Raw genomic sequence first — 18,025 nt, forward strand, 5'->3', positions numbered from 1 at the left:
AGCCACAGTTTCATCACAGTCATCTCAGTTTTATTTCTCACTTTCCCTCACTAAGTTTCTTTTTCGCTGTTTGTTTGCAGGCCTACTGTTGGATTTCTCCATTTCTCTCCATTTTTGTCTGCTTCTTCATCAAATACACACACACACACACAGAGTTAAGGTCACGGTCTTCCAAAGGGGATGTAAGGCGGTTGTGATGTTCAAAGTCAGCTGGAATAAAGGGAGAAGGAGATGAGATCAAACAGGAGTGAGACATGGAGGACAAAATAAAATGGAGCAAAATGGGCAGCTATGATATAAAAAGAAATGTTAGTGTGGAAGGAGAGGAGGAGTGGGTGAAAGAAGGTAATAGAATAAGTGAGAATAAACTCAAATTTAAAAAATGGTTGGAAAGCAGGAGCAACAAAATAAGAATGAGAAGAAGAATGAAGATGGAGGCCATGTTGGTTTCCTGCATGCCATTAATAATTCAGGCTGTATCGATCTACTTGAGCACTTCTTGCTGCATTGGAGGTGTGTGCGGTGGTGTTAAAGAGCCTCACACACATGCACCCGTAAAGGTTGCATAATGTCAACTGTTGTCGTTCCAACGACCGCCTGAAACACCCACCCACCCATGCACACACACACACACACACACACACACACACACACACAAGATGCACCCATGCGCTTTGCCATAATGTGAACGTGAAGGAGCCTTATATAATGTGGAGCTCCAGCATGCCTGTCAGTGTATGCATTTGTGAATCCAAGACCGATCTCAGCTCGCACACACACACTTACGTTCTTGCTTAAGGAAGAACAAATACAACATGACTAACACCCCTCTATCTGATCAGCAGGATCCAGCTGAGCCCTGTAGCCTAAATAACAATCTGCCCACCCAGAGCGGCGCCACTGTCTGCAGCTTTGTGTATTTGTGTGTGTGACTGTTTGTGTGTGCAATATATTTCTTGGAGTTGTCATTTGGAGCAGTGGATCTTAGATTAGCAGTGGCGGTGAACAGTAACTGATCATGCTGACTTGCATTTGTTTCAACCTCTGCTGCTCTAAAAACTCACCCAGCGCTCGATTTTTACCAACAGTTTATACACACACTTGCCTCATGACTGTCTTTCTTCTTCCCTGTTTTGACTCTTACTGTTGGAGGTCATTTTATGTTTGCATGAGAAGGGAGTCGAGGCGTACGTGATGTTCTAACCATTTTTTTTTCACCTCTCTCCACAGTTCCCACCTCTCCTCTATATCCATCCTGCCTGCTGACTCTGCTGAGTAAGTCAACTCTCTACGTACACCACGGCTTCACAAATGAACACAGAACCCTGATCTAGAACTAAAATCCTCTAAATAGATCAGACTATTTTTATTGTCGTCGTGCTGATTATCCTGTAAACTGGTGTTAATGTAAGAATATAATTTTAGAAAACATGCAAACAATTTATAACGAAGACAGAGTTGAGTTAGCTGAAGTGAGAAGGCAATAAAAGACCATCTGCTTCAGAGGCAGAACAACTGAAATGAAGAAGGGCGAGCAGACAGACCAGCGACGACAGGAAGAGATGAAGAGGAAGGAGGAGAGCTAAACTAAAGCATTTTGCATGGCCTGTTGCTTTTGAAGCCTCAGGGTTGTGAACTCAGCAATCACATGACTGTCAGGCCTCTGCTTCCTCACTGAATAAAACTGAAACCGAATGAAATGATTTTTTTATGCTGCGGTGCATTATGTGAGTGTCCTGACCTGAAGCCCTGAGTTCACAAACACAAGCAGAAATCCAGCTGAGCTGCAACAAGAGACAACAGCAGCCTCATTCATTGACTCTAACCCCACCCAAAAACTCTTAGCTAGTATTTATTTTGTATTATTGATTTATTCTTTTTTCATTCAGTGAGCTTAGTTAGCAGTGCTGAAGCTCTGGTTATTGTGACATTCTCATATCCGAGTACGATTTAATGTCATCACTCCCGTCTGGATACCGGCATGTTTTTAAAAGCCTTTCTATTGTTAACAGTCAGTCGCAGACACACTGCCTCTCCTCACTCTGTGTGTGTGTGAGTGAGTGAGTGAGTGAACACAAAAAATCTCAAGAACTTCCTTTTACGTCTTCTTGTTGTCAAAAGAGCTTCCTGCAGCGAGAGGCAGAGTTGCTGCTGCTGCAAGCAGAGACGGGCCTGCAGTGTTTATGCTAATAATTTTATTTTTGTACTCACAACTTGATCGCACTTTAGTTTTGCTTGATCATCTGCCCGTAAATGGATAAATAGGAAATGCAAGAGCAGTAAAGTTTGATCACCAGGTCTTGTTTGGATATATTGTTTACAGCTATCCTAACCAGTGTGATCTTTCTTATCAATTAATGTTTATTGTCACAGAGAAACTTGAATTACAGAGTGGATGTTAAATAAAGCTGATCCACAGAATCCAGAAAAAGTCAGATTAATCCAGATGAAGTTAGTGAGCAGTTGGTGTCGGGGTATTTTCTACTGAGTCTGCAACCTCAATGCTGCTTAAGCTGGAGTGCTGAGAGCTAACAGAATGAATAAAGGAGGAATGAATCATCATCTCACAATCACGGTTCAGTAAATGAAACCAGATAAATTAAAACTCTGCAGAGCCCGTGGATCAACTGGTGTGTGTCTGTGTAAAAGAGGTCAGAGTGTGACTGCTTTTGTTACCTTTTATAGGCTGCCGTGTCCTCTCCATCTGTCCTTTCCTTTCTGCTCTCTGGCTCCAGTTAAAGCATTACTAATCCTTGTTGCAGCCGACCAGGCTATTGACTTAATATGGACTTAATAATTGGCTCAGATGGGGAAAGAAAACATTTATGCTATTAATAATTTCTTAAAATATTAAATTCTTACTGACCTTAAGTAAATGCTGTCTGCTGAGCTTATTGAATTCAGTATCACTGAGCTGAGGAGCTCATGATACGATTAAACCCTGAATACGCCATAAAGAGATTATTCTTTTTTAAATTTAGCAGTTTAGTCAGAGTAAGGATCAGCTACTATGTGTGTCAATTATTTCTATGATTATATATGTTTTTAGTTCTGGATCTGATAGTGTATTGCTTTGTTTCCAAATCAGACTGCAGCACAGGTTTGCAGGCTTTGTACAAAAAGTCGCAAATAGCATTATTACATGAGGCGAATTACAGTTCAGTACAACCGAAACACGTGGACTGAACTGCTTTTTCTCTACTTATTTTCAATTGGTGACAGAATTATAACAGATCAGTTTGACAAAGTGTTAAAATCCTGACCAAAAAAAGTATAAAATTGAGTGGACGGTGTGTGAAACAATAATTTTGAATGAACTGAATATCCAGCTGGGTCAAAGTTTGAAGCTAAATCTTTCAGTTTGTGGTGAAATGTATGTGTTGATGAGCTTTATGTGTCTTCCAGGATAATTCAGAGGACCATCAGAGCAGCAGTGGAGCAGCACTTCTTCGAGCTGAAAACCTCCATCGACCAGGACCTCAGCAACTACGACAGCCACGGGTGAGAGTGCGCATGTGAATACATGAACCCAAACGTGCTTAGATGTGCACACATACACACTGAACTTGATGCCAGCACAATTCCTCCATGGTGAAAAGTGACATTGGATGACCTTAGATAGATTAATTTGCCACAGTGAATGTTGTGTACAGAGGCACAAAGCCAGACAGCTGGCTCAAGTTAAAAATAAACTTGTTGGGAGAAGTGATAACTGCATGTTGAGGGACACAGCTGTTCAAAGTCGATCACTACTTAAGACAAAGCAAGACGCTTAAATCTGCACTTTTGTGTCAGTCTTCGAATCCGCCTTCACTCTCAGGGTATTCATCTGTACTCAGAATGTGGACACTTTGATTGTTTTATTAACATTTTCTTATATTATTTGACAGGGTGAGTCCCTCTGAGCCTGAAGACCAGGGTTGCCATGGAGATCTGGAGCAACAAACTGACCCTGAGGACAGTCCCTGCAACACAGAAGGGGAGACCCCACTCACACAGGCCGAGCAGCACATACAACAAAGTCAGACAGACACACAGGTCAGTGGTGGACACACACACACACACACACACACACACTCAGACATTCTGAGGAAAATCTTTCATTCAGTTTCAGTTTCACTGAACATTACACTGCTTATTTGTTAACAACAGAGTAAAACGGACATAAATAGGAACTCCCCTCTACATCAAAACTGAAACTGAAATCAGATGAAGACACAACCACACACACAGTGGAGACTTCCCCACCAAGAACTCCCCGGTTCCTGCATCATATCCCCCCTGGATAACCTCATTCCTGTCTTCAGTGTGTCGTTCACTCCAAGGCTGAATGTTTGACAGGATCAGCTCAGTCCATGTCGTTTCTGCTCAGTATGCTACAGTGAGCTACATTTTACCAGACAGAGAAAGACGGCCACAGTCCTGTTTACCAATTACACACACAGAAAAGCTGCTTTGTGAGATTTTACACTCGTGCTCGGACTTCACACATGTAAAATAAGGTTCCCTTCTCAAATTCTTGACTCCACGGTCTTCAAATTTGGGTGAAAAGTAGATAAAACTGGATCACCGTTTTGAATCACAGTGATTATTTTCTGTTTGTAACACAAACAGAAAATGTGTGTCTCTGCTGTGCCACTGAATGTCTCATCAGTGCATATTTCCTCAGTGCACATCACACACAGTTTTAGTAAGGCTTGTCACAGTGGAAATCAAAGCCTCTGTGCCACTGCCAACCTTAAGGCTCAGTTACTCTTGTCCCACAAACCATTTTTAGCATCCAGATGAGGAGGTGAGGACTGGACAGAGTGACAAGTGTCTCAGGACTGAAGAGAAATCTGTTCACACCATAATGTGGAGCCAACAAGTGAGAGTAGCAACCCTGAGCCGAACACACACACACACACACAGCATTTACTCAGTGAAACATTCAGTGTGTTACACATTCACATGGGTGTGAAAAACAGGGCATGAACACCTACCTTATTCTCCTCCCTGGCACGCAAACACTTCGAGAATTCTGCTCTTCATCACAACTTTCTGACTCTTTCTGTTCTGTTAAACCTGCGCAGCTCTGTGTTGATGTACAGGATATAAATTCATCAAAGTCATATTCACTGAAACTAAATGTTTTTGAGTAAGAACTTTTTTTTTTTTAAAAGGTTCTGACATGGATGGCTGTTTTTAGAATGACCTCATTGTTTCTCCAGCCTTCATGAGCGGTAACCTGGGGCACCGCAGTTCAGTATCTGCTCTGGACTTTTACTGTTGGGGACGATGTGAAGTTCCCTGTCAGTCAGGAAGTGAAACATTAGATGGGGATTTACTCCAGATTTGATTTTCTGTTCTTGCCGTCCCATGTCTCCTGCTTTACTCTAAACCTTTAAACCTCTGATTCATTAGACACTTTTATCACACCTCTTGAATATTTTCTTTTCCTCCTCCCAGAATTCCCTGGAGTCTGTCGCTACCCTGGAGGAGGGCTCAGGAATGGACCTGGATGCAGAGGCTGTCAGAGATGCCGAGAACAACTTCAACACTGCCAGGTGACCCGTTGGATTCACACTCTTTTCTTCTTTTTTTCCTCATCAGAACAGCAACTACATTTTAACTTCACCGAGCTCATGTTACGTTGCATCAGAGACATGTTTTTATCTCCACGTCTTCCGCACCTATAAACACGCCACATCATTATGTAATTAAAACGGTCCAGGCAGCCAGTTCTTAAACGCACACTTAGTCATTAAAAATTAAGGAGAAAGATGAAATAGTCAGCTGCTGATGGAGTTGAAGCGTTATTATTTAATTCAGGATGTGGACTGACTGCGGTGTGACTCTTCCTCAGCTGTTATTTAGTCTTTCCACAGTCTCACTGTTATGACTGGACATCACATGGAGAGAAAAAAACACCTCTCCAGATTAATCGGAACAGCTATAACTGACTTTGTTACCTCCCAGAGAGTCCCGTAGCTCGTTTCTTAACCTATTTTTTTTGTTACAGGCAGGACAATCAGCCTGTTGATACCATGGAGCAGACTGTCACCATAAGCTGTGTAAGTAGTGGGGCTATATTACAGTGTATGATACATTTATTATCACGACTGGTTTAAAATCTTTCAGAGTGTAAAAACAGTTTGTTTTTTTCTGTTATTTCTCATTCCTTTCTCTGCTGCTCAGCCTCCTTCCCCTCATTGGTTTCTGTGTTCTCCGTCTCCTCTCCTCCAGGACTCAGATGGATTACGCTGCGACCAGAACGCCAACACCAGTGAGAACAACAGGAACCACCAGTCGCCATGCCAACCAAACTCTGGCCACAACCCCCACCTCCAACTTTTTCCTGACAACCAGTGGGAAGGTATGTACCACCTCGTCTCAGGTATCCCAGCATGCTCTGTACAGCATTAATATCCCATCAAGTGGAAAGGATGTTGCTTAAACTGAATCCGAATTCAGTTATTCAAAAAAAATTTCCCTTTTCTGACAGTTTAATGCTGTAATTCTGCTGTATTTGTTCGTTGAATTAATATTTAAAGGTTGTCTTTGTATTTCATTATTTAAATTGGGGGGGGGAATCTTACAAACTCTGTAAAAGGTAAAATTCATACCTGCGTCTTCAAACTGTGGTGTTCATCCTTCATTCCTCCATGTTGCTGTTTAATATCCAGTATGACTGAAAAACAGCATCATTTGCTGCCAGTGAATCTCAACACCCATATGTAGTGGTGCGTGAAAGTTTGTGAACCCATTTGATTTTTTTTTTCCATTAAATACCCTCATAAATATGGCCTAAACCACTTTTCTTTTTTTTTTTTTAAACTACTCCTACCATTAGATAAAGAAACCATGTCAACCAGTATTAAATGTCTGTTCTTTCAGTATCTGGGGATTTTTACCTCGTTCCTCTGTACAGAATAAACACAGGTCTTGGATGTTTGTGGCTTTTGTTCTTTTCAGGTCCTCCATTCGTATTGGATTCAGGGCAGGTCTTTGACTTAGTCGTTTTAAAACAGCAGCTTCATTCCTGAATCAGCTTGTGCTGACGGTTGATGTCTTGCAACCTGACCCACTTTTCGTCATGATTCAGTTCACAGACACAGACGCCCTCACATTTTCCTGTAGAATTTCACCTTAAATGTTGTTGTTCCACAGCATTTTTGTCTCGTTTTTTTTAACTGGGCTCTATTCATCTGCTGTTTTAGGTCTTATTTCTGTAGAAAAATGGCAAACTCTCGGGGACCACTGCATATGGAATGAATGCTGGTGTGTGAAGTTACGAGTGTCTGACCTCACTCCTCCTTTTCTCTGCTATCTCTCCCTGTCCTTCCTCCGTTTTCTTCTTCCCGTCTTCCTCCTCACATCCAAGCAGCGTCACCCCCTTCCCATCTCCACCTCCCACACATCGACTTCTCATGTATGCATCTGCAGAAGGAAGGCCAAGGTAAGTCGTTTCACATCCATCCACGGGTCTAACCATTCCCCCCCACCAGCTCTCATTGTTTTCATGGCAGTGGCTTGATGGTGGACAGAGAATGGGATACTAAGTTTTCACATTTTAAAATGTGTGTGTGAATATATTCCCTGCATGTGAAACACTCTTCTTCCCATCATATTTAATAAGGTTGCTGGAACCTTCTCCTCTTCCTCCCGCTGCAGGGTCACTGGGAAGATTGGTCAGGACACCTTTCCTCTGATTACACTTAACTGCCTCTCTGCCTTACCACTGTCTCATTATTGTCATGACCCCTCTTGCACACCCTCCTCCTCCTTTTTTTTCCTCTTCCCCGTGGCTTGTTAGCATACTTCTGACAGTCACAAAATCATTAGGCAGGCTTAGAGTGAATCAGCAGGGCGCCGAGTGCATCATGAGGCGTGCTGTACAGCAGCAGCCTCTCCTGCAGTTCACTTGTTAGCAGAAGATTAAAACAATCTTTTCTCTCCCTGTTTTTCTCAGCTGTGTTGGCCTGCTCTCAGTCCTCTTTTTACTTCTTTCCTTCTCTCTCCAGACCCCGTCCCAGCATACAAATCCTGGCAGGATGACAGCGAGAGCGGAGAGGCACAGCTCTCCCCGCTGGCTGGTCGCATGATTAATCTCCCCCCGCTGCCCCTGGAGGATGACAATGAGGAGGAAGAAGGGGAGGGAGTGCAGGATGACTCCCCTTCTTCTTCACGCACCCATCCTCATATCCTAGCACGACGCTTTCTAGATTTCGGGGCACACAGCACCCAGCGTTTCCTCCAGCAGGACCCGGACGCCACCTCACCCACCAAAGCACAGAGGTGCGATGAATGCCGGTGATTCAAGTGAAGCTCATCACAGCTTGAGAGTTCAAAGTTGAGAATAACTGGCTGAAGGTTTCGAACCTTTTAATTTGCTAGCTGATTTTAGATACTTGCTGATATTACTCATTTGATCTGGGGGTAGAAATGTGTTGGAATGACTGTGCTCATTTGTATCAAGTGATTTTGGGCTAAATATATATATTTATACCTTTGACTTGACTTGTGTATCCTCAGGCCCAGACGAGCATCGTTTGGCTCCAGAGAGGCACTGAGAGGAGATTCTGTGACTCACCAACTCACCAAGAAGCTTCAGCATCTGAAGAAGAAAATCAAACAGTTTGAAGAGCAGTTTGAGAAGGAGAGGAACTACAAGGTAAACACAGAAATGTGCAGTTGGATTTCTTTTCATTCGTACCGATCGCTTTTATGTTTTGACATTGAGCTGTTAAATGAAAGTTTTTTTTCCCAAGAATGGCATCTTTATATAAACTTTCACAGGTTTAACTGATAAATCTGACTGCTTTAGGATTCAGAACTTCTGGATCCTTAAACCACGAAGCTCTTCATCTTCGTCCTGTCCCCTTCCTTTACCTCCTGTCTTCATGTACTAATCTATCTGATAATCCATCCTCAAGCCTTTAGGACTTTCTGAATTTAAAGACCAGCGTAATAATGATAAATGGAAACGTTGCAGTAATTTTGGCTTGAGTAGCTCATAGCAGTATAGTGTAGAAAACGCTGGTTTGTCAGGCGCTCGAAGGAAAATAACAGCACTTTCATATTTAATCAATTCGCTCTATTGGGTATTACAACTTTTTTTTCTGATAATAGGTATAAAAGAACAGGTTAATTAAAAATGTACCAGTAAACTTTAACAGCTTCTAAAGATCCTTTGATAACTGATGTAGCTGTAAACCTCCAAAGTCATATTTAACTTGATTCATGGCAGATCGCCTGTTCTGCGCTGAAGACAATCAGAAATCCCGATAATGTGACATTTAGCATTTTTAAGACTTAATCTTTCCAAGCTCTAACAAGAGCTGAGTGGCTTTATTGCTGCTGTAAATCCTCCGATATATTATCTTGGGTCCTTTTTTTCTGAAATACCAACTCTTGCTCTGTGGTTTCTCTCTGCAGCCCTCTCATGGAGACAAGGCAGCTAACCCCAAAGTTCTCAAGTGGATGACTGACCTCACCAAGATCCGCAGACAGATCAAAGGTAGCCCTTCAGTCCACTCGTTCCTTCTTCTGTGAATGGGTATTTGTGTGTGGGGAGTGAGAGTGTGTGCCATCCTGTCCCGTGTGGGACAGCCTGACCCACCTCCCACTCCTAACCCTTGGCCTTTGTAACAACATTGCATGTATGCTGGTCTAACAAACAAACAGACATGCACATGTTCAGGGTTGACGTGGCTCTCACATGCGTGGCTCCCACCCTCTAATGTGCTGGTGCGTCCTTGTGAACCCACATCCATTACCTGCAGGGTGAGTTCAGTAAGGTGAAGCAATGGAAGATCCTTAGTTATGTTTAAACAGGACACCGTGGACACATACAGAACCCTAACCCTGTGGAAACAAGCCCACATACTGGAGTTAAAAAGTCAAATCTGACACATTTGTTATAAACAAAACCTTTTCTCCATATTGACTCATATCCCCCCCCCCGTGCATTGTTTCACCATACTGAACCACCCCAGAACCCTCATCCACCTCCTCTATGTGAGGTGACTGCTCTCCTTTTTGGAGGACGCAGCGGCTGAAACATTTCTCTCTGTTTCAAATCAAAACTGAAAATCAATAACGCGAGCACCCGCTCTCCACTTTCCTCCTTCCTCCTTCTGTCGCCCAACGACTGATTGATTGATTGATTGGCCCAACCAGGACGCCAGCACCACCTTTTACCCAGAAGCACGCTGAGGCACCAGGCTTTGCTCCATTCACACAGACGCCACCATGCTCCCTCCTCCCCTTCCTCCTCCTCCTCCTCCTCCTCCTCCTCTATCTGCTCACCTCCCCATCACACTCCCACCCCCCCTCTCCACCCCTGCTCAGGCCTGAGCTCTAGACCGTTTCACCTCAGTAAGTACAAACCCCCCAGTAAGTAGACATTCCAACACTTTAAGGGCTCTTATACACCAAGCTGACAAACGGTCGTCGGGAACATCTGGAGCGTCTGTCTCTGTTGCCCGTTTGGTGGGTTACGCACCGTCCGCTCTATCGTACCCTGTCGGGGCTTTTCAGCCGCTTCGACATTTCAAATCGCCGTCGGTTCGGGTAGTGACAGAGATTACTCTGAAAGGCTTCACAGCTCAGTGAATGACCTCTGTAGTCACCTAATGCAACTTTAACTGTTATTTTTCTGTGCATGAAGCTTAAAATGCTTAATAAAAGCACACATGTACTAAACAATCCATTTGTGTGTGATAGTAGAAACTGAGCAATGACCTCACTTTATTTTTATCCAACTGAAAAATGTTTAGACTCCTGCTCTGCATGACAAAGTTGTGCCTTCTTGCACACTTCTTATGTTGTTCTGTCTGCAGTTTGAGGCTGCTGTGTGGTGTGTTCAGGAGTAGCTGGTTTTTAGGAGACACAGCAGGCGGCTCTGCCCTCGCCGCTTTTTCTTGGCGTTGGTTTGGTGTATAAGAGGTCTAACAGTCAGTGAGGCGGCCTTGTGAGAGCATCTTGTTTTGGTGCATTTATTGTTGACGCAGCATGTGGGCATGAGATGTTAAATGTAGGGACGTAATGTGTGTGTGGGGGGGTTGATATCAGAATAAACATACTAAAGCTTTAATCCTATAATGGACATGTTTGGGTAGGAACTCTGCTGAAAATAAGTGTGACAAAATAAAACTGAGGGTGGACTGAGATGACTGTCATGATCTTGTAAATCTTAACTGCTCATTTATTATCCTGATTTAGGATATTCTCAGGGTGTCATCTTTACTAGAACTACAATATTCAGAGGACAGCTGTATTATGTGTTGTTTTGTAACCATCAGATTTCTCCAGGCTCTTCATTTTTCAATGATTTCTCTTAAAATGTTGTTGCATCTGGTTATGGTTTGTTGTTTATGCATGTTATTTGTGAGTGGCCACCTCAATCATGGCAGCTGGCTAATACATCGCTGCATGGTCCGACTGCCCTGTCAAAGTTGTTCTATGTGGCGTCCTCGTCTCTGCTCTCATTCTTCTTCATCTCTCACGTTTCTTCTTCGTCCTTCTCCAGATGCCAAACACTGTGCGGAGAGTGAGCTCAGTCCGCAAACGCGTCCACGTAGCAACACTCTACCCAAAAGCTTCGGCTCCACGCTGGATCAAGGCGCTTGCGACACAGCTGGGGAGGTCAAGGGTCCACGTCCCACCAGAGAGGAAACACTGGAGCTGATCCAGTGTAGAGTCAAAGGGAAAAGGCAGGAGGATGGCTGGCCTGATGACATCAAGGTGAGGGGCAGATATTTCTCACAGTGGAGACTGCCTTTAATGTACATCCTGGTCCAATCACATCAGATGTCTTTATTGTGTATTGGGACAAAGTTACAAAATCCTTTGCATTTGAATGAGTGCGTCACAGAGGGGGAACAAATGAATACCTCAGCCTCTATGATGGCTCGCTTCTTCCAACTAAAAGGTTGTCGAACTGTCCAGTGTAGTTTTACATGATTAAATTAAATCCTGTTTAACAACAAAAAGGCACTTTGCATAAGAATAAACAATAGTGAAAATATTTTCATCTTGTTTCAAGTTCAAGAGGAGCCAGTCTGAAGCTGTTTTATTACTGGTAAATATCTGGTGACATACAAAGCTAAATACACCAAATGTTTTTTAGCTTATTGATGCTCGCAGGAGGACAAGGCCATGAATGTTTACTTCATTGTCTCCGTCTGTGTCTGTAGAAGATGACCAAAGAGCAGCTGTCCTGTGAGAAAATGGTCCTTCAGAAGAATCTGCTCCACTACGAAGGCCTGCATGGTCGACCTGTAAGTTCTCCATCACCCTAAATCCTGCTGGGTTCAATTTTCTGTGGGAAGGTGCCTGAATACACACATTCAAACCTTCTCTACCTCCCTTCAGGTGACCAGAGAGGAGCGTCTGGTGGTGAAGCCTCTCTACGATCGCTACAGACTGGTTAAACAGATGCTCACCAGAGTCAGCATTACACCCATCACAGTAAGAATACCACACAGACTCTCCTTCATCCAAAACTGACGTGAACACGTTTACAGCTTCAGGAAACAGTGTTCTGATCACCTTCTCCCTGCTTCAGGTATCCCCCTCTAGTAAGAGGCGCACTCAAATCCTCCAGCCAATCATTGAGGGTGAAACCGCTCATTTCTGGGAGGAGATCAAGGAAGAGGAGGAGGATGAGCGGAAAGGTGGAGAAGAAGAGGACAGAGAGGAGGATGAGGAAGAAGAGGAGGAGGAGGGAGAGAGCAGCGGAGGAGAGATGCAGAGCTCCGAGGTCATCATGGCCTTTGACGCTATGACCCCGACTGACGGGTCCATGAGGAGTCAGAACCAATCAGATGGACAGAGCAACTGTCCAATGAGAGACAAGATGGAGGAGGGGTCGGGGAGGCTGGCGCTGGACCTGCGGCTGTCCAGCTCAAACGCTTCTTCCATGTAAGAGCACCTGAATGTTGAATCGATGCCTTTAGAACCGCCTGCTCCTCTTTTTAACGTCTGGGGAGAAGTTTGTGGGAGACGTTGGTATTATTACAAACTCAGATATGTGTCAGTTCAGTTACGTTTGAGTGGACAATCTGATTCTGTTGAATATCAACAATATTCAGTAAAAAATAATCTGCAGCTCTAAAGCCACCTCTCAAACCTTCTGACATGTTTTAAATCGGTTTGTCTTTCCTGAAAAGCCCTGAGAGCTTTCATGTGGAGCTACATGTGTTGATTTAAACTGCGGGGAGGAGAAGATGCTCTGATCATCTTTGGCTCCGCTGACTGCCCAGACACCAGCAGGTGTAATGAATGACTCAGAAAACTCAGGCTTCACCTGCTGTGTCTCTAATCTGCTTGGTGTCACGCTCGCACATATCCGTCACTAATCGGCTCAGGTTTGTGGGTCTCTCACCAGAATGTGATCCCGGTGGTTCATCCCTCGTGTCACTACAGTTCACTTCCTGCTCACACGGACCTCAGGTCCTCACAGATAGAGAAGGAAGATTATATTTTAAGTATTTGTGTGCATCAATGTCATGGCAGCATGTGTGTGACTGCATTTCCCATCATCCTCCAGGCCAGAGCTGCTGGAACAGCTGTGGAAGGCCAGAGCAGAGAAGAAGAAACTGAGGAAGACCATCCGAGAGTTTGAGGACAGTTTCTATCAGCTTAATGGAAGGTAAGTGGAAGGGAGACACACACAGTTTTTCACAGCTCTCAATTATCTGAGGGGAAACATTCAATCTGTTTTTCCCCTCTGAAACACACATTTAAGACAGAAGCTTCTAGTTTTGGATGCATTTGTAAAGAATAGGGATTTTTAATGCTCATGAAATAAGAGCTAATCTTTTTTTTTATCACAAATTCCTAAAACATAACAATTTAATGCAACATCATTTGTTTTAAAAAAAATATTACATAAGCTAGAATTTACAACTTTAGTTTGTGGAATCAGTCAGGCGACAGCTTCATGAAAACTGAAGCGAGGTGTCATCACAGTGTCTCTGTGGCAGGTAAAACAGCTGGGTTTGGGGTGATGATGGAAACTTAACAGCAGTTAAGACAGCAGAAAAGTCTTACGGCTCTCAATGTGAGGCAACAACCTGCCCTCAGCAAAAAGCCTGAATACTAACAGCAGGGATTCATACAGAAACATTTCAATGTTAAAATGTCAACGGACTGACTCCTGCTTCTGGAAAAAAACCAACTTTACAACGTCACTCTTTCTCCTACAGGAACGTCCAGAAGGAGGACCGGGTGCCCATGCTGGAGGAGTATAGGGAGTACAAGAGGATCAAGGCCAAACTGCGCCTCCTGGAAGTCCTCATCAGCAAACAAGATTCTTCCAAATCCATCTAGACCCTCCTCAGATAACCGCTATCACCGCACATACTGTCAGCCGTCACCAACGCCCGCCAGGGAAACCGAAACACTCCAGCCAGCAACATACAGATCACATGACTTCCACCTTCTCTTGGGTTGCTGCTGTCACGTCATGTGGAGAGACGGCTTCTATACAGTTAGCAGGAATGACATCTTAAATATCTCAATCTGATAAAAGTCACACAGGCTCATATCAAAAGAATTACTTTGGATCAAAGTAATCTCAAACGTCTCCCTTGTTGGAGTTCAATCATGCCACAAAACAAGCCTCAGTTTCCTTTTAGCGTCCTTTTAGTTCGTGCTAAATTTTCTCTCCCGTGGCGCGACAGCGTAACCGTAAACAGTCGGCAAACGCCTGCTGTGACTTCATATCACCTGGAACACGACGGCCGGCTCACCGAGAAAAGGTTCCCATCACCGTGTGTCGTCTTCTGCATCGTCAAGACTTTGCACTCGTGTGGCGTGTCTGTCTCCTGGCTTCCTCACAGCGGGGAAGCAGAAAAAAACCGAAACATTGACTACTTCATTTCAGCTTTTCTTTTTGTCGACTTTTGTGTTGCTGAGGATTCTTATCGGACAGCTCAAAGACTGGCATTACAGGCTTTCCTTCATTTGGGATGTTTCACACTGTGAAAAAGTCCTACTTTTGTTTCAGTCTCCCCTCGTGATAAAGTGGTTGTTATAATAACTTACCACCCTCACATCCTGGATGATTCACCTTTTAAAATGCAAAGTTCTTGTTTTAAAACAAGTGTATAAGCAGAAGTGTTGGGAGACATTTTCCCTGAAAGAAAGATTAACTGTCGTCTTTAACAGGGAATGAGGGGAAATTAAGACTGATTCAGATGCTCCTTCTTCATTATTTTTGTGTTGTTCTTCTTCTTTTTGTATTTTTTCATACACAGTGGGGGTTACCCATTTTTCTCCATTTCAAAATAACTACGCTTAGTCTCCCTGTGAGCATCTTTGGCGGGGTGGCTCCTACACCACGTAGAGGGCAACATTAGACAGAAGATGCTCCCAGGAAACATAGTTGTTTGTTCCAGAAATCATCTGGAAAGTTTGTTCGCTTCATTTTCTCTGAATACAAAAGCATGTTGGCTTCAGGCAGGTGAGTCCGACCAGCTCTTGTGCAGAAAATGATGAATCTTTGGTGGTTATTGATTGATCGCATCTGTGAGGTGCCAACACTGCCAGCAATGACCTAAAAAGCATGACATCCGGAGTACTAAGAGCGTGGAGACGCTCCACAGTGAAGCGGGAGAGGTCAACAGTCCTCAGGTGTGTTTTTGTCCCCTCGGTTTAATCTGCAGTCCCAGTTAAGTTTGATTTCCTGCTGGCGGGTCAAATGAGAACAAATGAGGTGGAGAAAACAGCCCGAGCGAAGGTTCAGCGCATGCTAATGAGCGTGTTATCTCATATCAGAATGGAGTTGCAATGTCACGGTGGGATTTTAAGAAGTGGGACGAAGATCTGCGCCGGTCGCTGGCAAAGTGCATTTAACGGCTGAATGTCAGAACCTTCCTGGCTGGTCTCTGGCGTTTTGTTTTCGGCAGATAGGACAAAGATGATGTACATTTCTTAGCTCGATTCAAAGTTGCCTGCAATCTTTAGTCTTGTCAGTGGACGGCAGATGAGATGATTTGAAATTGAAACTATGAATGAGACTGAAAGTTGAACTTTTTGTCAGTTGAACGTGTGTTTGTGAGGAATTGTGGGTGGGGTGGGATGGGGGGTGGTTGCTGTGTGTCTGTTGGGGGCAGTAGAGTCTGAAGTTTGATGTAAAAAGATGTTATTTGCACAGCATTCACAGAATGCAGCCCTTGTGTTTTTTTTTTCATTTGTATTTCTAGAAATTAAGCACTACTTCTATACAAATATAAATATATACTGTAAATAAAGAGGAAAAAAACAAAAAACACCCAAAAAGAATGAATGTCAGAAAATGTTTAAATTATTTCAAACATTACGTTTGGTCCCTGTTGGTTTATTACACTTGTGATGCCCTAAGAATGTGTTTTTCTTTTCTTCTTATTATTATGATTATAGATATTGCTAATGCTATCACAACCATGACAACAACCGACCTTTTGTATCTGCTCGGTACCTGTAAAACCAGCTGTAGACGTTCGTCTGGCACCGTGTGCAGCGAATCACACGACCCCGCTCTGTTTTGGGACATTTTGTCGCTCTGTGTATAAGCTAATATAGAAGCAGTACTGTAGTGAGCTTGCATGGCAACAGAGAACATATGAGTATGAAAAACACGATGTATCCTTTACATTATTTGTGCCATGAAGAAGCAGCAATAATAAACACTTGTGTCGGACATTTTTCAGGTCACGGATAATGATGTTGGATCGACTCTGGTGTGATTTGAGTTCCTATGTTTTGTAACCCTCCCCCCCACACACACACACACACACATTGAATACACACTCTGCGTAACGGATGTGTTTTTACCACCGCATTGTGTCGGCACTGCTGAAAACCAAAATACTGAGAAACACGAGCGTTAGCGGGGTTGGAGAAGCCAATGACAGATGTCTGAAAACATTCCAGTTTTTATCCTCACTCAGAAGATGGAAACAGTCTGTCGTTCATCTCTGAAGGGCTTTTTCTTTACTTTGCAGACGTGTGGCGCTTCAGTTTCTTTCGATCCTTCACGTGGACAAACCCATGTTGTTGTTTTTCATCGTGCCTGCAGCAGAGTGGTAAAAGATTCACCTGTGGTTCACACGCTGTAAACTGTAAATGTCTCCTGTCTGTCGGTGAACTGTACGCTACACACCTGAGGTGCATGTTTGTTTTACAAACCAGGAGTTCGCAGCAGAAGTCGACGTCAAAGATGTCTTTGGAGTTGGGAGACGCTCCTGGAAATGTTGTAGAGCTGATCAGTTTTTTTGATCAACATGAAAGATGTATTTTTACAGTCTGTAACAGACTCGATTTGAGTAGCAAGTCTAGATCTTGTTGCTTTATCAGAGTCCAGGTTTCCTGGCAGTTAACAGTCTGATGGCAAAGAAAAAACCAACATTGTGTGACGTCTTTGAAACTGAATTTTGCTACGAATTCCTTGACTGCTTCTTCTGGTCAGTGGACATGCGACGCTCTGTTTTATCACATCAGTATATTGTATGTATCTATAAATGTTTTCTTACTTTGAATGTGCTCTGTTGTTTCTTCATTAACAAAAAGGATGAGAAAATACAATCGGTAACAAACATTTACACCCTAAAATAAACATTTACAAGCTTGCCACTCCAGTTCTTTTTTCTGAGTCTAATAAATCGGACAGACTGAGTCCTCTGCCTGCATTTTAGTGATGCAGGAACTATTCTGGTCCATGGACGTAGAAGCATGGTTGTGTTTTTAAGCAAGGAAATGACGGAAACAATGTGTTTCAGCAGTGGAGCGTAACGAAATACAAGTTCCCATTTTTGTCACTTCATAAATGCAGCCTTGTGTATAATGGAGAGGTTTAAATTGTAGACCTCTGATTAAGAGTTTAAAAAGGAGGCATGATACACCAAAATAATACTCTTACTCACATAAATCAGTGCTTCTCTGTGCTGCTTTTAGTTTGTCCACTTGTGATTATAGAGGTGTTCAAACCTGCAGTTTATGGGTTTTTATCATTTTAATTCTACTGAGGATTTTAGCAGTGTGACATACTGATTAGTAT

At 43.3% G+C, this 18,025-nt stretch overlaps 1 protein-coding gene across 5 annotated transcripts in view; it reads left to right on the forward strand.

Annotated features, from left to right (window-relative positions):
* fam13b (family with sequence similarity 13 member B) overlaps window positions 1-17,598 on the forward strand; it is a 59,505-nt gene extending 41,907 nt beyond the window's left edge. For 2 of the 5 annotated variants that reach the window (XM_072395307.1, XM_072395308.1), the window contains exons 8-24: window positions 1,231-1,275; window positions 3,406-3,501; window positions 3,891-4,038; window positions 5,449-5,546; window positions 6,002-6,053; window positions 6,226-6,355; window positions 7,364-7,438; window positions 8,004-8,277; window positions 8,515-8,653; window positions 9,418-9,499; window positions 10,162-10,359; window positions 11,513-11,727; window positions 12,180-12,263; window positions 12,358-12,453; window positions 12,551-12,906; window positions 13,535-13,636; window positions 14,193-17,598. In XM_072395307.1, the coding sequence (XP_072251408.1) occupies window positions 1,231-1,275; window positions 3,406-3,501; window positions 3,891-4,038; window positions 5,449-5,546; window positions 6,002-6,053; window positions 6,226-6,355; window positions 7,364-7,438; window positions 8,004-8,277; window positions 8,515-8,653; window positions 9,418-9,499; window positions 10,162-10,359; window positions 11,513-11,727; window positions 12,180-12,263; window positions 12,358-12,453; window positions 12,551-12,906; window positions 13,535-13,636; window positions 14,193-14,316 (2,314 nt within the window). In that variant the 3' untranslated portion in view covers window positions 14,317-17,598. The remainder of the gene's footprint in view (window positions 1-1,230; window positions 1,276-3,405; window positions 3,502-3,890; window positions 4,039-5,448; window positions 5,547-6,001; window positions 6,054-6,225; window positions 6,356-7,363; window positions 7,439-8,003; window positions 8,278-8,514; window positions 8,654-9,417; window positions 9,500-10,161; window positions 10,360-11,512; window positions 11,728-12,179; window positions 12,264-12,357; window positions 12,454-12,550; window positions 12,907-13,534; window positions 13,637-14,192) is intronic. The other 3 variants (XM_072395309.1, XM_072395311.1, XM_072395310.1) reach the window with 3 other exon arrangements.
* Window positions 17,599-18,025: the final 427 nt, after the last annotated feature.

Source organism: Leuresthes tenuis, unplaced genomic scaffold (genome assembly GCF_036924035.1).
Source record: "Leuresthes tenuis unplaced genomic scaffold, fLeuTen1.0.hap1 SCAF_11, whole genome shotgun sequence".
Lineage (NCBI taxonomy): Eukaryota > Metazoa > Chordata > Actinopteri > Atheriniformes > Atherinopsidae > Leuresthes > Leuresthes tenuis.